The sequence below is a fragment of the Truncatella angustata genome (assembly GCF_020726525.1).
Source record: "Truncatella angustata strain MPI-SDFR-AT-0073 chromosome Unknown BKA67scaffold_1, whole genome shotgun sequence".
In the NCBI taxonomy this organism is placed as follows: Eukaryota; Fungi; Ascomycota; class Sordariomycetes; order Amphisphaeriales; family Sporocadaceae; genus Truncatella; species Truncatella angustata.
The window spans coordinates 5,084,618-5,100,585 of record NW_025763381.1 but is presented as its reverse complement, the minus strand read 5'-3'; the positions used below and the strand labels follow the sequence as shown (position 1 = coordinate 5,100,585).

General features: G+C 49.4%; 6 protein-coding genes across 6 annotated transcripts; 3 read left to right on the top strand and 3 right to left on the bottom strand.

Moving 5' to 3' along the window:
* The first annotated feature begins 281 nt into the window (after positions 1 to 281).
* BKA67DRAFT_548080 (P-loop containing nucleoside triphosphate hydrolase protein) lies at positions 282 to 3,472 on the top strand. The gene is made up of 3 exons (XM_046101489.1): positions 282 to 755; positions 809 to 869; positions 947 to 3,472. The coding sequence occupies exons 1-3, from the start codon at positions 555 to 557 to the stop codon at positions 3,157 to 3,159; spliced, it is 2,475 nt and encodes an 824-aa protein (XP_045964581.1). The 5' UTR covers positions 282 to 554; the 3' UTR covers positions 3,160 to 3,472.
* A 723-nt stretch (positions 3,473 to 4,195) lies between these two features.
* On the bottom strand, positions 4,196 to 8,357 carry BKA67DRAFT_548078 (uncharacterized protein). The gene is made up of 4 exons (XM_046101488.1): positions 6,750 to 8,357; positions 6,633 to 6,695; positions 5,701 to 6,478; positions 4,196 to 5,649 (listed from the first exon to the last, which is right to left on the bottom strand). Exons 1-4 carry the CDS (start codon positions 8,229 to 8,231, stop codon positions 4,403 to 4,405), a joined length of 3,570 nt encoding a protein of 1,189 aa, XP_045964580.1. The 5' UTR covers positions 8,232 to 8,357; the 3' UTR covers positions 4,196 to 4,402.
* Positions 8,358 to 9,031: 674 nt separating this feature from the next.
* Positions 9,032 to 9,989, top strand: BKA67DRAFT_653627 (regulator of Vps4 activity in the MVB pathway-domain-containing protein; the record flags this gene model as incomplete). Its single annotated transcript, XM_046106405.1, has 2 exons — positions 9,032 to 9,055; positions 9,114 to 9,989. 2 exons carry the CDS (start codon positions 9,032 to 9,034, stop codon positions 9,987 to 9,989), a joined length of 900 nt encoding a protein of 299 aa, XP_045964579.1.
* Positions 9,990 to 10,933: 944 nt separating this feature from the next.
* On the top strand, positions 10,934 to 13,165 carry BKA67DRAFT_52338 (uncharacterized protein). The gene is made up of 2 exons (XM_046098462.1): positions 10,934 to 11,938; positions 11,994 to 13,165. The coding sequence occupies exons 1-2, from the start codon at positions 11,053 to 11,055 to the stop codon at positions 12,947 to 12,949; spliced, it is 1,842 nt and encodes a 613-aa protein (XP_045964578.1). The 5' UTR covers positions 10,934 to 11,052; the 3' UTR covers positions 12,950 to 13,165.
* A 197-nt stretch (positions 13,166 to 13,362) lies between these two features.
* BKA67DRAFT_510628 (AP complex, mu/sigma subunit) lies at positions 13,363 to 14,030 on the bottom strand (the record flags this gene model as incomplete). Its single annotated transcript, XM_046097339.1, has 3 exons — positions 13,363 to 13,692; positions 13,859 to 13,928; positions 13,999 to 14,030. 3 exons carry the CDS (start codon positions 14,028 to 14,030, stop codon positions 13,363 to 13,365), a joined length of 432 nt encoding a protein of 143 aa, XP_045964577.1.
* Positions 14,031 to 14,401: 371 nt separating this feature from the next.
* On the bottom strand, positions 14,402 to 15,458 carry BKA67DRAFT_530539 (uncharacterized protein; the record flags this gene model as incomplete). Its single annotated transcript, XM_046099260.1, has 2 exons — positions 14,402 to 15,327; positions 15,380 to 15,458. 2 exons carry the CDS (start codon positions 15,456 to 15,458, stop codon positions 14,402 to 14,404), a joined length of 1,005 nt encoding a protein of 334 aa, XP_045964576.1.
* Between the last annotated feature and the right edge of the window lie 510 nt (positions 15,459 to 15,968).

Here is a 15,968-nt window from a genome sequence, read left to right as displayed (position 1 = left end):
GCGATTGGGAGTCGATTCGATCCGGGTATGGAGAGTTCTGCAGAACTCAGCAGTGGATGATGACGGGGGCTGCTCCAGCACGAAGTCGTAACTTGACTCAATGCATTCTGGAGAAGGAGCTGCGTCCTCACGGGGATCGATTGTCTTTGGCCTTTTGATCTTGCACTTAACCTAACCTAGTCTGCTTGCTGCCTTGCCTTCCAATCATGCCCTCAGCGAGCTTGACAGGCGGGGCCAGGCTAGACCCAGGACGGCCACACGATTAATTAGCCCGTGCTCCCCTCCAAACTTGCCATGCTGTGGGCTGTGGACCAGGCCTGAGTGCCTGAGTGCCTGAGTGCGAAGTGAAGTGGAATACAATACCTACATGCATGGATCCATAGTGAAAAGCTTCAGAGGCGAGCTAGCTGAATCCACCCGTTGACTGAAATCAGACCAAAAAAGAACGAAGAAGAGGAAGAAAAAGGAAGAAAAAGAGCTCGGGAGTTTCGACAGAAGCCGAAGCTGTTCTCATCCTGTTCGATGGCACCTTCAAAATTTTAGTTCACTTGTCCATGAACTGCAGAATGAGCTGCTTGGCAACATGGGCCAGGGCTCCCTTCCGCAATCCGCTCATGTTCAGGAGATGGCCGAGTCCTGCACCGTGGAAACATGTCCCAGCTGGCCTAAGGGGTCTGACTACACCGGCTGGGCAACAACACGATGCTGCCATTAGCAAGATTAGGAATATTGGCATCATTGCTCACGTCGATGCGGTATGTCTGTCTAGTCGTGATTTACTCGGCCATAGTTCTAACTGCATGCGTAGGGGAAAACAACAACCACAGAAGCCATGCTGTATAATAGTGGTGCCACCAGGCATCTCGGAAGTATGTTCCTTTCTATGGACTCATCAACCCTCCTTCTTGAACAATTCCACCCCTGCAAACCACTAACAATGCCCCAGATGTGGACCACGGAGACACTGTCACCGATTTCCTCCCCATGGAGATGCAGAGAGGCATCACAATCCAGTCCGCTGCAATCACTTTTAGATGGCCAACTCCGGAACGGGTCAAGCCAGATGGCCCTGAGCACATCGTTAACTTGATTGATACGCCTGGTCATCAAGACTTTAGGTTCGAGGTTGAACGATGCATTCCTGTCCTTGATGGCGCCGTGTGTGTCATCGATGGTGTTGAAGGAGTTGAGGCACATACTGAACGTGTATGGTCTTCAGCTCAGGAGTTCAAGGTCCCGCGAATAGTCCTGGTCAACAAGCTGGATCGGGATGGCGCTTCTTTCAAGAAGTCGGTCCAGGACATCGGCGTAAAGCTTGGTGGTATGCCTATAGTCTGCCAAATCCCTTGGTGGGAGAACGATACGATTAAAGGAGTCGTGGACGTCATCACGCGCTCCGTAGTCAGCTGGGGAGGTGGTGGTAAGGATGACCCTGATGAACTCGCCAAGAGGATACCTCCTTTCCAGGACGAGATTGACCGTGCTCGAGAGAACCTAATCGAAAAGCTCTGCGAGTACGACGATGATCTGTTGGAACTTTGGACAGAACAAGGCAAAGACTTACCCGCAGACGCGATAAGGAAGGCCATTCGGCGTGTCATTAGAGATGGCGAGGCAAAACTGATTCCTGTCTTCGCCGGGGCTAGCTTGAAAAATATTGGTGTCTCTCCCCTTTTGGACTCTGTCAATTATTACTTGCCAAGTCCACAGGACCGCCCAGGCCTGGATGTACGGGTAGGCGCTTCCATCATGCCTCTAGCACAGATTATCAGCGACTCCAAAAGTTCGAAGATACCCCCCAAGCAGCGGACTCCGATTGAGGCAGTTGCATCCGTCTTCAAGGTCGTCAATGATCCCAGGCGCGGGATGCTAGTCTTCGCGCGAGTCTATCATGGCGAGATTCGTAGAAATATTCCCATGTGGAATTCCAATCTCCAGGATTTTGAGCGACCGCTCAGCATCTCGCAGATTTCAGCGAAGAATCATATTGATATACCGACTCTATCATCTGGTCAAATTGGTGCCTTCACAGGTCTGAAGAGGGCACGCACTGGCGACACGTTATTAGTATACGGTGGCAACAAGGTTCCGATGGGTAATTTCGCCCATGTCAAGATTCGGCCACCAGATATCCCGCCTGCGGTGGCGTTCCTTGTTCTAGAGCCATTAACACTATCTGCGACAAAGGCCCTGGAGACTGCCCTGGACAACCTCTCGCGAGAGGACCCGAGCATTCGATGGTCTCTCAACGACAAGGCGGAGCAATATACCGTATCAGGCATGGGAAAGCTTCACCTTGAGGTAGCGAGGGATCGTCTCGAAAACCACTACAAACTCGAGGCCCACTGGGGTGGCATTGAAGTCGAATACAAAGAATGTGTGACGATGTCTACAGGCACACATAGAGCTATCTTTGATAGAGTGATCGCAGGCAGAACCGGCAAGGCAGCTTGCAGTGTTGAGATTGAGCCCCTGGATCCTAGCGAAATTGAAGATCTCGCTAAGATGTACACAGAAAGAGATGGAAACATTATCAAGGTCAATTTCTCCGACGAAATGCCAGTGGACCCTGAAGAGGTCAGGCCGCACTTGGTCAATGGTGCTATAGCGGCCTTGGCCAGAGGCCCTAGAAGGAGCTCGCCGTTGAATCAGTGTCTGGTGACCATTACCTTTGATGCTGCGACTGACTATTTTGGCCAAACTTCGCCAGGACATTTCGTCAGCGCGGCCAACCAGGCTATGAGAACAGCACTCAAAGAGGCTCACAAGAATGGCATCGTAGGCATTCTAGAACCTGTTATGAAGGTCTCGATCGCACTGCCAGAAACTGCCGCTGGTGCCATTCAACATGACTTGCACTCCGCTCGTGGAGGCCAAGTTCTCGAAGTAAGAGATCTTCAAGACACTGTTGCTCGTGACGGCGGTCAAATCGAGGCATCAGACATCTATGCCCCGCCCGATCCATACGAGTTCACGACGACGCTACGGGAAACGCGAAAGGGCAGTCTGCGTATGCTTGAGATCATTGCCCAAGTCCCTTTAGCAGAGATGCTGGATTACGACAGTCACTTACGCAGCAAGACTGCTGGGCGACATTCGATGACTATGCACTTGGACACTTTTGTGAAAGTCACCGGGTCGAGGGAAAAGTCCCTATAGACAAATCTGGAGAATGGACTCCGTGTGTAGAGAAGCATGGATTCCCGATTCCTCTGTAGCATCATGCCTGTATTATTAGCCATGTAATTTAGACAGACTTTGTACAACCACTGTTAGATGTAGAGTATGCGTAGAGCTTTTACGCCCCATTGAGTTGGTAATGGTGCAAGGATCCGGCAGCCACATTTGGTACTCCTTCACGAGGGCGCCTTAGAACTTTCGATATGGCGCCGATACGTTGCTTTTTCTTTTCAAAGCTCCATAGTGTACATCAGTATATTTCCTCACCACAGCAATCTAGAATTGACAACGCCACATGAGCGAGTTTTGCAGTGACTCCCGATCTCACCGCTGCTGCGATGTTTCTGTCATCGGACTCACTGCGTATACTAAAGGATAATTTCCCGTGACAGTAAACATCTCGTCAAGTACACCCTCTCCTGCAGCTCAGTTGGTTAAAACGGTGATCACTATTTCTCGAAGACCCTGGGCCCAAGTCCTAGCAGGGATAGCATATCTTTCCTTTTTCTATTTCTTTTTCTTCAATTCATATTTTCTTCTCTTCCTCCAAAATCACTGAAACTCACTTGTTGAGAACATCTCTCAAACATCGAGCGAGTGCTTTTTCTACTTCTTTTCTCTTCAGCTCAGCAAAGAGATGCAATGTACGTGAACCTTGACAGCCTATCTAACCCCATGCAATAAAGACGAGCAATGTGCCTTACTACTCCTGCATTTATGCACAGAATTCAGCGACGGACGCCGTAATAAAACATTAAACATTTTCTCGTGAAGCAATGAGATTAGACATATAAATCTGATAAAAGCAAGCTAACGTCATAAAAACTCACGGAGCAAGGTGAACTCGAACATCTACTACTTCCAACTTTGGCGGCCCATCCCGTTACATATTATATACTCTTTGCTTTCACTCCAATCACTCTTGATTATTATCCACGATCATCAAGGTTGTTCCATACCATATGAGTAAAAGCAAACTAGAACTCGGTTGCAATCTTTGCGAATTTTAGTATCATGAGAAGTTCCGGTTGATAATAGAGCGTTATAGTGCGGAGGATATCTTCTTTTTCTACGCCCGTGAACGAATCAAAGCCAGCAGCATAATATGTGAAAGAAGAACAAGCTTGAATGAGAATCGACCAAGTAAACCCGAGGGTCTGTCATTACAAATCTTTACAGTTCGCCCGGCTCTATAGCCGTAACAAGGACTTTTGCTATAATATCACACAAGAGCTTCGAATGTCCTGGCTTTCCTCAGAACACCTTTTCCCTTAGGATCGACCAAACTAGCTCTTCTGGCCCTCTCAGCTTTTTGCTCTTCCATTCTCCTAGTTCGGACGCGCTGCAAGCTCATGGGTAACTCATCAACGGCGTCTTCTTCTGAATCCGTGTCTACCGCCGCGTCTGCGCCCATGCGACCAGCGAACAATGTTCGTTTGACTGACATTGTACCCTGCGAGTCTGCGCGGCCGGATGAGTAGCCCCGTCTCCGGCGGATATTCGCGCTGGTATTGCTCTTGATTCTCTCAACAGTCTGCTCGGTCTCCGCCGCAGTTGCCGAGCGAAGCTCGCGAGCCTTGATCTTTGCAATGTACTCGTGGAATTTGGGACGCTCCAGCATACCTGTTCGGAACGCATTGACTCCTACGAGCAACTTTGCTAGATCAACAAGCTCTTCGAGGTATTCGATAATTTCAATCATCCCAGCGGAGCCAGCATTCCATGATAGAAACTTCTGCTTTGTGACAGACTTCAAGACGTTCTCTTCCGGAACCCTCGAACTTCTCTGCGAATCCGCCCCAGGGTGGATACTTGGTGCTCTGCTTGGGGCCGGTGTATTACGCTCGAACATGACCTCTCTAACCCGACTTACGTAACGCAGATGCGCCACGCGACTCGATGGTAAAAATTGCGGCAGAGGCAATCTCGTAGTCAAAGCTTCGTGAACCGCGAACAGGGTCAGTGTGATACTTGCCGCCATGTTGCGCCGGTAGGGTAGGACGAATTCGTTCAATTCTTCAAGAACACTGCTGCCGTAGACCTTTCTGATGTGCAGTACATGATCCATGCGATCAATGATCTGGTGTAAGACATATATCATCTCGTTATATATCATTGCTTGTCCCGTGAAACTGCCCTTCAAACGCGGCTCAGTGAGTGTGAAAGGCAAAAATGTTTGCGCTGCCGTAAGTGCTGCCTCAGCTTTCTCCTTTGCAGTGTGAAAGTTTGCGTTGAGAGTTTCTGATTGCAAGTCGATCGACTTGGGCGTCTCTATTCCAATTGCGACCGAAGCTTCCATATTCGAGATCTGCTGAATCGCTGATGCAAGGGATTCAACGAGCCGGTCACGAGCGCGGACCGGGAAAAGAACCAGCTCAACTATGAGTGCAATTGTGCCCCCTATAAGAAAGCATATCATTCTCTTGAGGAAAATCTCCCATGGATAGGCGTCGGGCGAAACGGTACTTGCTACATATCCTTAGCCAATAGCACGTTATGGTGAAGGGGACAAAGACTTACCCAATCCCACGACAGACATGCTCACAATCGAAATGATCCCAGTCTTGACATAAGGTGTTCCCAGATGAGTGTAAGCGGCTGGGAGAGACGCAATCACTAATACCACTACAACAACAACACGATTTCCTTGACCAATCCTGTAGGAAAGGAAACCGGCTACGCAGCCATAAATTACGCCGATAACCCTTAACAGGAAACCTTGAATTGAGGTGCCCACAGAAACCTCGAAAACAAGTATGAGTTGCAGGGTGGCCCACGACGCTCGCATAGAAACATACCAAGCATTAAGCGAGGGGACAAAGGCTGGCCAGGTTATTAACCACCCGGCCACACTCATCTTCAGAGCGAAAGCTAAGTCGTCAGAGTCGGCGACGAACTCTATGACATCGGCAGCAAGACCCCGAAGCCATAGAGCGGTACTAGCGTTAGGATTATGCAGTCCTTTCCTTTGTGGAATCCTCTCCTGAAAAGGAAATTTCACTTGCTGCTCATGCGGCGGCCGGCCAACTTCTTCTCCGGGCTGCTCGAAAGGCTTTTCGTTGCTTGTTGAAGAATCGGTTTCGCCGGACCGAGTACCTTGTTTGTCATCTCCACGGCCAGCCCTGGCCGCCTTGCGAGCATCATCTGGTACAGCATTGATGTCCTTTTCACCTCCGGTCTTTAACCATTTCATCCAGCTTATCTTAGGAAAATAAAGTCTCCGTTGATCGTTTCGAGCTTGCCTTCTCTTAACTAGATGTCGAGAGTGCTCTAATATATGATTGATCTGAGATGCTGCCTACTCGTCCCACACGGGTCAGCAATTTCTCACTAACAATGATTTAGGAGTATTTCGGACACTTCTCGTGACCTGAGCGCAAGAATGATCAAACAGGGCTGTCTTCAGCTCCCAAGACAGTCCAAACAGGAAATAATGAGCCCTGAATACTGACCTGCCTCAAGGTAATCAAGAATGAGCTAATTAGGAACGTCTCCATTCGCGGCATCACGTCGACCTTGGTATCATTAGTTGAGAAACAAAATGCAAAAAGAAACATGGTTGCCTATACCTGTGATCCTCTGTAGGCTATAGCCGCGGCATGCTCGAGTGCCTCAGCCGAGTTCTTGTCAAACATTATCAATGCTTCTGCAAAGATTTTGATACGCAGATCAATCTCCTCAAGAGTTATTCCACTTGGTGCCCGAGCACCAGATGGCAATTTTGCAACATCGTAGCAATAAGCTAGAGAACAAGTGATCAAGTCCACGGCTTCGTGCATGTGATGCTGAAGAATCTTTGAAGGACCACGAACTTGTGATACAATGTGGTCAAAAAGTTCGATGTCACCTGACTCTATCTCCCGGATAGGTTTCACAAGTTCTAGATTGCGAATATGCTTTGATTTGTGACGAACACTCTTTGAAGCTACTGAGGAGCTGCTTGACTCAATATCCGATGACTGGTCGCTATCATCCGAGCTAGCGCTTGAGTCACTATCTTCGGAATGACTGTCCGCGTCTGCAGTTTCAATACTATCGGTGTCTTGATCCTCTCCCAGCATGGCATACTTGCTTTCACAAGCATTGACGACACTGATAGTAGTTTGTACTAATCTTGACATTGAGGTCATGCTGATTGGTTTCAACGATTCAGGTGGTAGAACAGTATAGACAACCTCAAAGTTGCATTCTCCTTGAGCCTTCTTGGTACCAGCAAATTTTGCTCTCAATTTCGGTTTCCTATCCGTCAACGAAATGAGCCGCGTACGCAGAGTGATTTCCGGGCCTTTCTCGGTATCATCTTGCGCCGTTGGCTTGAGTTCCGGAGTCATTTCGTTACGTGCTGTAGCGAACCAATCTACTGCATCCTCAAGACATCTTGTTGTATCGTGCAGTGTCTCAATGACAGTGTTTCCTAAGAATCCACTGGAAGATTCGGGGAATACAGCCACATTGATCAGCAGAACGGCAGCTAGAGCCGTGAGAATGGGATAAGATATCTGGGTAGCAATTGTTGCTGAGACCACCGTAGCCGTTGTCGTCAAGACGGTCAGAGTTATAAGGAGGTAGAAGAAGACGAACAAGAACAATCTCGGGGTTGATGATCGGAGGATACCATGAAATATAACGGCCAGGGCGAAAAACACGGCTCGAATGGCATATGCCGCACTGATGTTGGTCCCATAAACCAGACTCGACAGATAGAGCCCAAGTATAGAATAAGCCAGTCCAAATGCCGTTCCCGTGAAGATCAGGAAGAGAGCTTCAGCCATTTGTCCAAATCGCTGGCCCGGGTACCCGAAGACCGTGACCATGGCTCCAAGGTAGGTTGAGGAGCCCAGTACTTGAATGACTGCGGGAATGAGCCCGAGAGCCCACATGATAGCAATGCATAGTGTGTTTTTTAAAATGCGCTGCCAGAGATGGCCTTTCTGGAGGTTCTCCGAGACAGATGACCACCACCGCCTGCACCTCTTTCTAGAGCTCTTGGCCAGTCTTGCCATGGCCGGTCTTGTCGATTTTCCGAGTTGTACTCGGGGACTGAGGAGCATCTCAAGCGAGTCATGGCCGGGTATCTTGATATCGGACAGACGCAAGCCCCATGCTCGGAAGCGGGCGTGTTTTCTTGATCGCACATTGTCACTGCCAAATTAAGTTCAGTTGTAGCTCAACGTTTATCCCTGTAGCGCCCGAAAGAAGCCCCAGTCCTGCCAGTTGCTCGGATGGAGCTCTTTCCTTTCAGCAACGGCAGTCGGCGGTGGGCAGTGCTAACTCATTAGCGGGTAAGCGGACACCCTTTCCATTCCATCATCCCATTAAGTTACACTAAGTTTACAGTACAGCACAACACAGCACGATATGTGTGATCTCACCTCTTCTCTCAATACTCGGTATGTCCTAGGTTTCGCGACACTTGCCCTGCCATGTCCCCTGTCGTCATTTATGATCACTATGGTAGTTCGGGTTTCCCGCGGCCATGCAGGAGATAACTGCCCCCGTATAAGTACTTGGTAGCTCAAGCATATGAGTACGTAATCCCGGCTCCCATGCAAGCAGCCGAGACTGCCCCGCGCATGACGCAGCCCTGGAGTCCTGCCAGGTCCTGTAACCGGTGCCAGTTCTGCCAGTGAAGCGGGAGTACTGGAGCCTTGGGCTGGGATCCCAGCTCATTTTTTGGTCTCCTTAGCGACACGACAGCTGCCTCCAGCTCCCAGCTCCAACGCGGGGCACTCTCCATTCGACGCATCGCGCATCGTAATCTTGACCTCAGTCTTTATGACGACGATTGTACAGGCGCTTTGTTTCTAGACGGCTACAAAACACTCAAAGATCTTCAGCATCGCACGCAGTCATGCCTCCTCAAGCGACCCTCTCGGTATGGTGTTCGTTTACTTACGCTACATGTTGTCTCAGGCAGGCTAATGCAAGCGCAGACCAAGATCAAGGTCCAGTTGAAGCTCTCCATCGCACGATTGCGCATGGTCCAGCAGCGCGATGAGGCTTTGTCTAAAACGCATAGAAGGGCCATGGCCCAGCTGTTAGAAGTAGGGAAGATCGATTCGGCCAAAATACGCGTTGAGAACATCATCCGATCCGACATTACCATCGAGCTATACGAGATTCTCGAACTATACTGCGAGTTGTTACTGGCCCGCGCCGGACTGTTGGATGCCTCGACGTGTGACCCGGGTCTAGAAGAAGCTGTCAAGAGCATTATATACGCTGCCCCCAAGACCGAAATCAAGGAGCTACAGCAAGTTCGTGCACTTCTGGCGGAGAAGTTCGGCAAGGAGTTTGCTCTAGCTGCCATCGAGAACTCGGATGGCAGAGTGTCTGAAAAGGTGGTCAAGAAATTGAGTGTCACACCACCGAAGGACGAGCTCGTACAGGGATACTTAGAAGAGATCGCCAGGGCATACGGGGTGGACTGGCCCAAGCGCTCCAAAGATTTGGGAGACCCTCCTGGATTCGTAGACGACGATGCCGACCACCCAAGTGGAGGACAAGCCCAGAAAATACTAGAGCCAGAACTTCCAGCAGACAGCAAGGCCGCTCAAGAAAGAGAAGACCTCAGCAGAGCGACGCCGCCACGAGATTTTGACAACACTTTGCATATTACACCGTCAAGCCCGTCGTCTGAGAATCCCAGACCAAAGGTAACACTCAATCATATGGATCTGAAACCCAATAAGAAAATGCAAGACGCTGGTATTGCAAGGAAGAGGGAAGATAAGAATGATGGGCCTGGGGGCAGTGTGCCGGATGTCAATGAGCTAGCAGCAAGATTCGCTGCTCTCAAACGCTTTTGACCAGAGGCAAGAGCTTGAAACTACATATTGAAGCATCTCTTAGCGCTCAAACCGTGTTTTTCTCTCTCCATGTCCGCTCTGTCCGCTCTAAGCCTAACTTCGTTCACGATTTTCTACGTGAACACATTCAAGGTCCCTACCATCACTATCGTCACCCATATACTACACACTCTCATTCTATCGGATAGGATGTGCACACGGTCATTGTTTTATTGTGCTGCTGATATTCCAGGGTCTGCCTCTGGCCAAGAAAAGCAACATTACTTCCGAGTATAAGCAAGGATTGTTGGCTTGGCTTCCTAGCATACTCGTGACGAGGGACTCTTCATGTACTCCACACATGTCTACATAAAATCGGATGTGGCCGGAGGAGCAAGAGTGCCAATTAGAAACAAATTTGAGACTGGCTTGGGGAGGAGTATTTTGTGCTTAGTGGAGTGAGACGGATATCTTAAAGAAAGCTTCAGAAATGTTCCTTTGAAGAAAAACGTTTGAACATTGAAGGGCATGGTTCATGATATCAAGGCGAGGTGAGTTTCGCGATCTGTATATCGGATCATGTTTCATTGCTATCAAGACACCATGCGATAGGATTCTGCGAATTTAATACCTGAACGGTTGTCAGGGAATGGTTATTACGAGATTTACAACCTCTTGGACACCTATCATTATTGAGATGTTAAGGGTCATACACTTATTCCTGTATAATACTTTCCATTCATGTGGATGATTTCAGGTCATCCACTAAGTATATACTATTTATGATAGGCAGTGCATGGCGTACGCGCTCCTGCGTGCACCACTAGAGTAACTATGGAATAAATGGAATAACTAATGATGTAACAGTGTATTGCACTTTCCATTGTTCCAAGCAAGACGCGTTTGCTTGGCCATCGCTAGTGCCTAGACCTGAATAACAGATCTGCACCTTGACCAAGCAAACGGATATCGAACAACATTCAAAGACATCAAACAAACGGAACTATAATCCCTTACTCCCTCTACAAGTCTAATTCTTGCATTTGATCGGCGACCATCACTCGATCGGCGATCATCAGTCGAGATGGACTTGTCTCGGAACTTGGAGATTCTTGCTATCAAGAATTTAGACAAGACTCATCTAGCAGATCTTGAGGCCAGAGTTGATGGCAGTATTATTGGCACGTCGTTCTCTGAGCAAGATGTCCTCAATACGTACTTGGGATGGCTAGGTGAGCAACTTGTTCAAGATGCCTTCTTCCAGCAAGATTCCCTTGTTGAGGCCTGGACCAAGTCTCTCTACCATCGCGGGTTTGACAAGAAACATATTCATCAATCGTTCAAACAATGGCAGCGACGCGAAGCATTGCGAGATCCCTCCACCCTCCGAAGATTATTAATGGCTGAGCAGGAACTATGTGATCTTCTGGACAATATGGTCTCAAGAGACAGTACTGGCTTTCTTGAGGCCCAAGATCGCCACACCTCATACCAGAAAGAAAACAAACCACCTCATCCGGAAAAGGGCAGAAGCAAGAGCAAGAAGCTAGCCACAAAGGAAAGAAGTCGTTCCGAGGATCGTCGGGTGGGCAAACAACGTACTGGTGCCAATGATATTCCAGTCACAACACGTCGCCAGCTAGGACCACCTGCAGCAAAGGAAGAGATCATCGAGATCGAGTTAGATAACACAAGTGAGACAGGTAACCGCTCCAATTCTGTCACACCGAACGTCCTCGGAACCCAAGGAGTGTCTGGCTTGCCTTGTAACTCGGAAGATCTTATGATCACGCGCAAGACGATTCTGATCGACACAGCTCCCAGGAAGGCCTCCCATGGCCTCTACTTGGGAGATACGCCGCGTGAACGGATCGACCATAGAGGCGATTACATCTCGACAGTGAGATATAGTGTCCTACAGAAGACCCCTCCGGGTATGGATTATATTTGCAAACGCTGTGGTCAGAAAGGCAAGAAAGAGTGTCTTTGATGTACTATCTCAGTAGTTGGCTAACAATAGCCCAGGCCATTGGGTGCATCTCTGCCCAACCAATTTGGATCCAAGTTTTGATGTGCCTCCCGCCAAGAATTATCGATGCATCTATTGTCAACGCCTTGGTGATCATTTTGCAACGCTGTGTCCCCACAACGAGCATGAGTGGTCTCTGACGCAGCAGCGAAAGCACGCCTCTCTTTCAACAACCCCCAAGCGGTCTCAGGATCGTGGTCGATCACCCCGAAGTGGTGGAGGCAGTAGCAACACATACCGACCGAAAGATGTGCCTCCTCGATCTTCGTACGAAGCGGCAGATAAGTTCCGCCCGCAATATCGGGATAATCGGTCTCGTTCTCCACCACATTCAGCATCTGATGAGACAATTCCACTCTCTCCATTACACGACAAGAAAAAATCAAAGCGCCCAAGCAAACGGACCAGAGCACGCCGCGCTGCTCGACGCCGTCTTGAGGAGACATTCAAGGGCAAAAAAGCACACACTCCTCATCCGGTGCATTATGCCCCGGCTGATTATGAGGGCAGACTGTTTTATGATGATTGTAATGAAGAAGACCCTTTCATCACCATCACTGACGCACCTGCTGTTGGCAACGTAAAAGTCCAAACACCGCACACAGCCGCCAATGAACCGCCCTTTTGGGAGCCCAGCCCTGAATGCAGTGTCAAAGCTGCAGCCGAAGCCAATGACTTTCTGCAGAATCTTCAGGAGCAGATCCGAGACGACATGGTCGAGGCAGCATGCTCTCGTGTATTGGACGAGATCGTGGACGAAGTATGCGGTGAGGAAGATGCTCTGCTTTTCAAAGATGGTAACAACGTCCTTTGCAAGAAGGTCACGAGCCCTCCCTTTTACGAAGAGGTGGTTCGCCTGTTTGCCAAGCGCCCAAACCCGGTTGTTTGTCCGCGCCCTAGGCGTGCTCTAGTGTTGGAATTTTGGGAGGACACTGTGAAGGAAGAATTCTAGGCAATAAGACCAAGCAAGGTGACCAGCACCACACCTTATGATGCTCTGGAATTCACGCACAATGTCAACTCGTTGCTCCGCGTGAACCTGCTTGAGACCAACAAGGCGGCAGCTTGTGCATTGTTGTGCACAAAATGCCTTTCTTTGGGCCAGATGATCGTGCTTGGGCACCCACCTTGGTTGAGAGGATGATTCCTGGGTAATCGAGGTTATGTTCATATCATGGCGGTTTGTAGCCCAGCATTATATGTCTCTCTTGTTGGAATGCTCAATGAGATATCGATGACTTTCTAGAGTGGTGTCCGTCTCGCATGTTTTTGAAACCTTTGTCGTCCAGCTGCATCATATAACGCCAAACGCCGTGCAAATGCCATTAATGTATCACAAATTCGTCTTGTGCCATTCTCCCCCGTCTATTCAAGCTTATCCAGATGCTCCAGCCTCGTCAGCACGACCTGTTTGCTCGTCTCCTCGATCTCGCCGGCCAAGAAGACCTCGTCGAGGATGGCGTAGACCTTGTAGAAGTTGAAGACCAGGTCCAGCTCGCAGACATTGCCGAAGAAGGAGTCGAGCACCTCGACGAAGAAGTGGATGGCCTCGAGATAGGCCAGCTCGTTGTCGTTTGTGTCGACGCACGCGCAGAAGAAGAGCCCTGCGTATCGCCGGTACACGATCTTGTTGTTCCGGAACTCGACGAAGTTGGACTGGTATTTCTGGTCGCGCGGCGCCACGAGTCGGTGCACCTGCGAAAGGAAACAAGCATGTTCAGTCAGCATTGAGACAGACGGGAGGATATGTATCTACGTAGCATGGCATGGCATGGCATGCATAGCATCACGCGCCACCATAAGCGGGTGGGCCGGCATTCCTTTTGAATGATGGATGGGTGGACAGGAGTAGTAGCCATACCTCGCCTTTAAGCTTGATCTTCTCGTCGTCGCTGTACGGCACATACCATTTCGCTAGTCTGGTCTTGCCTCTAAGTTTGTCCGAGTTAGCTGTCGCAATGGCAATGGCAATTGCTGCTTGTGTCTGGATGGGGCACTGACTGTCGGTTTTGGATCAATATGAACGACAACATCTTGCCTGAGGTGCTGCGATGCGATGCGATGCGCTTTTGCAGCAGGAGCTCAGGAGTTTGATATATTTATGGTACGAGTAGGTAGCTTGCGGTTGGGGATATCGCCATTCAAGCGTAGTCTAACCTAGGGGACCTTCGACGTTAGTGGAAAGGTGTTGGCGCTGACTTCCACTATGCATTCGTTGAGCTCCAATCTCCGGCTATCTCCGGAAAGGATGGCTCACAGCACATGAGCGCTGTTGCTTCCTGCAACATACAGCATCGTTCTAGCATATTTGAGACAGTGTTTCGATGATCAGTGAGGTCTTTATTTAATTCTTATGTGTACATTCTTGACTGAACTTGCTCTCCGAGGGGATATTAAAAGAAGGTCAAGCGATGTCTGAAATGTCAAATTTCTGACCAACGAGCTCTTCGCTCAGCACCCAGCATTTCTCTGCAAGTTCTGGGTCTGTCGCCCATTCCTTAACCAGTCTGGTATCCGTCGTAAGATTCGTGTCCTCCAGGTAGACACCATCTTGATTGACCAAGTCCGGATCCAGTGCCGCTCGAAGCGTCGTTGCACAACCCTGCTGGAGTGTCTTTAGAGGGCGCGTCTCTCTGTATTTCGCCATCGACATACCCAGAATGCGCCAGCAGCCATCGTCCCACATATGTGCAGTGGCAGCACTCGGTACCATATGTGCCTGCAGGTTTGTGCTGATGCTTCCTGGATTCAACGCATATGCTTTAATGCCGCGAGATGCGAGTCGCTGGTTCAGAGCAACAGCGAATAGGATCATGGCAGACTTGGATGATCCATAGGCACCGACCTCATGGTACGACCCAGGCGTATCGTAGTTGGGGTCAAAGAAACGGAAGGGGTTGAAGCGATGTCCATTGCTGCTAACAAACACTACTCGTGCTCCCGACCCCGCAGCCATGATCTTGGGCATAATCGTGTTGGTGAGGGCAAAGTGGCCTAGATGGTTGGCCGCCAACTGAAGCTCGAAGCCGTCTTCGGTCTTCTGATAAGGGCATGCCATCACGGCAGCGTTGTTGATGACGACGTCAATGTGGTCAATTTCTTCGTCGGCCAAAATCGTTTGTGCTGCTTTTCTTGTGCTTCGGAGGGAAGCGAGGTCTAGCTCGATGTACTTGACATTGACACTGCTATTGATTTGCTTGATTGAGTCGATGATGGGCTGGATCTTCTCGAGCGAACGCCCAAGCAGTATAATTATTGCTGGTCCGCCATGGGCCAACGAGATTGCTGTCTCAGCACCGATGCCTCCTTTACTAGGTCCCGTCAACAGAACTTCGACGATGTCAGCCTCATGAATCAATTCAGTTGCAATATATATGCTTACAGGTTTTGCCTCTGACATGATCAACATAGTCTTGCACGAGAGTCAGACCCTCTGTATATTGGTCGTACTTAGTAGTCATTGCTTTAGGAGAGTAATCACACATAAGTGATCTAAAAAGCCGTGAAAGGTTTCCAAACGACCGTTCTTATATATTCATTGGCTGCTTGTCATCGTCTGGGTGCTTACAAGTTCCCCGTCCCTAGCAACACATCGGTCGACCTTATGATAGTCCCGTAAAGGCCGAGTTCTTGCATCGTGAGCGGCAGAAACTCCGGACTAAGAGACACGTCCAGCGGACATTCGGCGAGACTATACAAGGTCTTACAACATCACATGCCTATCATCTCCATAAGTCTCCGGGATAAGTATCCGGGTTAAATCTGACAGAATGTGTATTGCTCCAATAGAGGGTGGCGTTGTCTTTCTTGCAGGTTCAGGTGCGCACGGTTTTAATCGGTCACCAAAGTCCGAGACGCACATTAGCGTGGCGGATGGTCATCCCGTTGGCCATCTTGTTTTGGAAAACAAATACAGTTGCAACAACGCCTCATATTTATGACCTTTAGAATCGAACCCAAGTGCTATGGAT

What these genes read in the sequence shown, in the direction of transcription:
- BKA67DRAFT_548080 (XM_046101489.1), top strand. Translation starts at nt 555, where the DNA reads ATGAACTGCAGAATGAGCTGCTTGGCAACATGGGCCAGGGCTCCCTTC. An exon ending in TCATTGCTCACGTCGATGCG is followed by an intron (nt 756 to 808) that starts GTATGTCTGTCT and finishes CTGCATGCGTAG; the next exon opens with GGGAAAACAACAACCACAGA. An exon ending in TGCCACCAGGCATCTCGGAA is followed by an intron (nt 870 to 946) that starts GTATGTTCCTTT and finishes ACAATGCCCCAG; the next exon opens with ATGTGGACCACGGAGACACT.
- BKA67DRAFT_548078 (XM_046101488.1), bottom strand. Translation starts at nt 8,231, where the DNA reads ATGCTCCTCAGTCCCCGAGTACAACTCGGAAAATCGACAAGACCGGCC. An exon ending in TCTTGATTACCTTGAGGCAG is followed by an intron (nt 6,479 to 6,632) that starts GTCAGTATTCAG and finishes TGGGACGAGTAG; the next exon opens with GCAGCATCTCAGATCAATCA. An exon ending in CATGTCTGTCGTGGGATTGG is followed by an intron (nt 5,650 to 5,700) that starts GTAAGTCTTTGT and finishes AAGGATATGTAG; the next exon opens with CAAGTACCGTTTCGCCCGAC.
- BKA67DRAFT_52338 (XM_046098462.1), top strand. Translation starts at nt 11,053, where the DNA reads ATGGACTTGTCTCGGAACTTGGAGATTCTTGCTATCAAGAATTTAGAC. An exon ending in CAAACGCTGTGGTCAGAAAG is followed by an intron (nt 11,939 to 11,993) that starts GCAAGAAAGAGT and finishes ACAATAGCCCAG; the next exon opens with GCCATTGGGTGCATCTCTGC.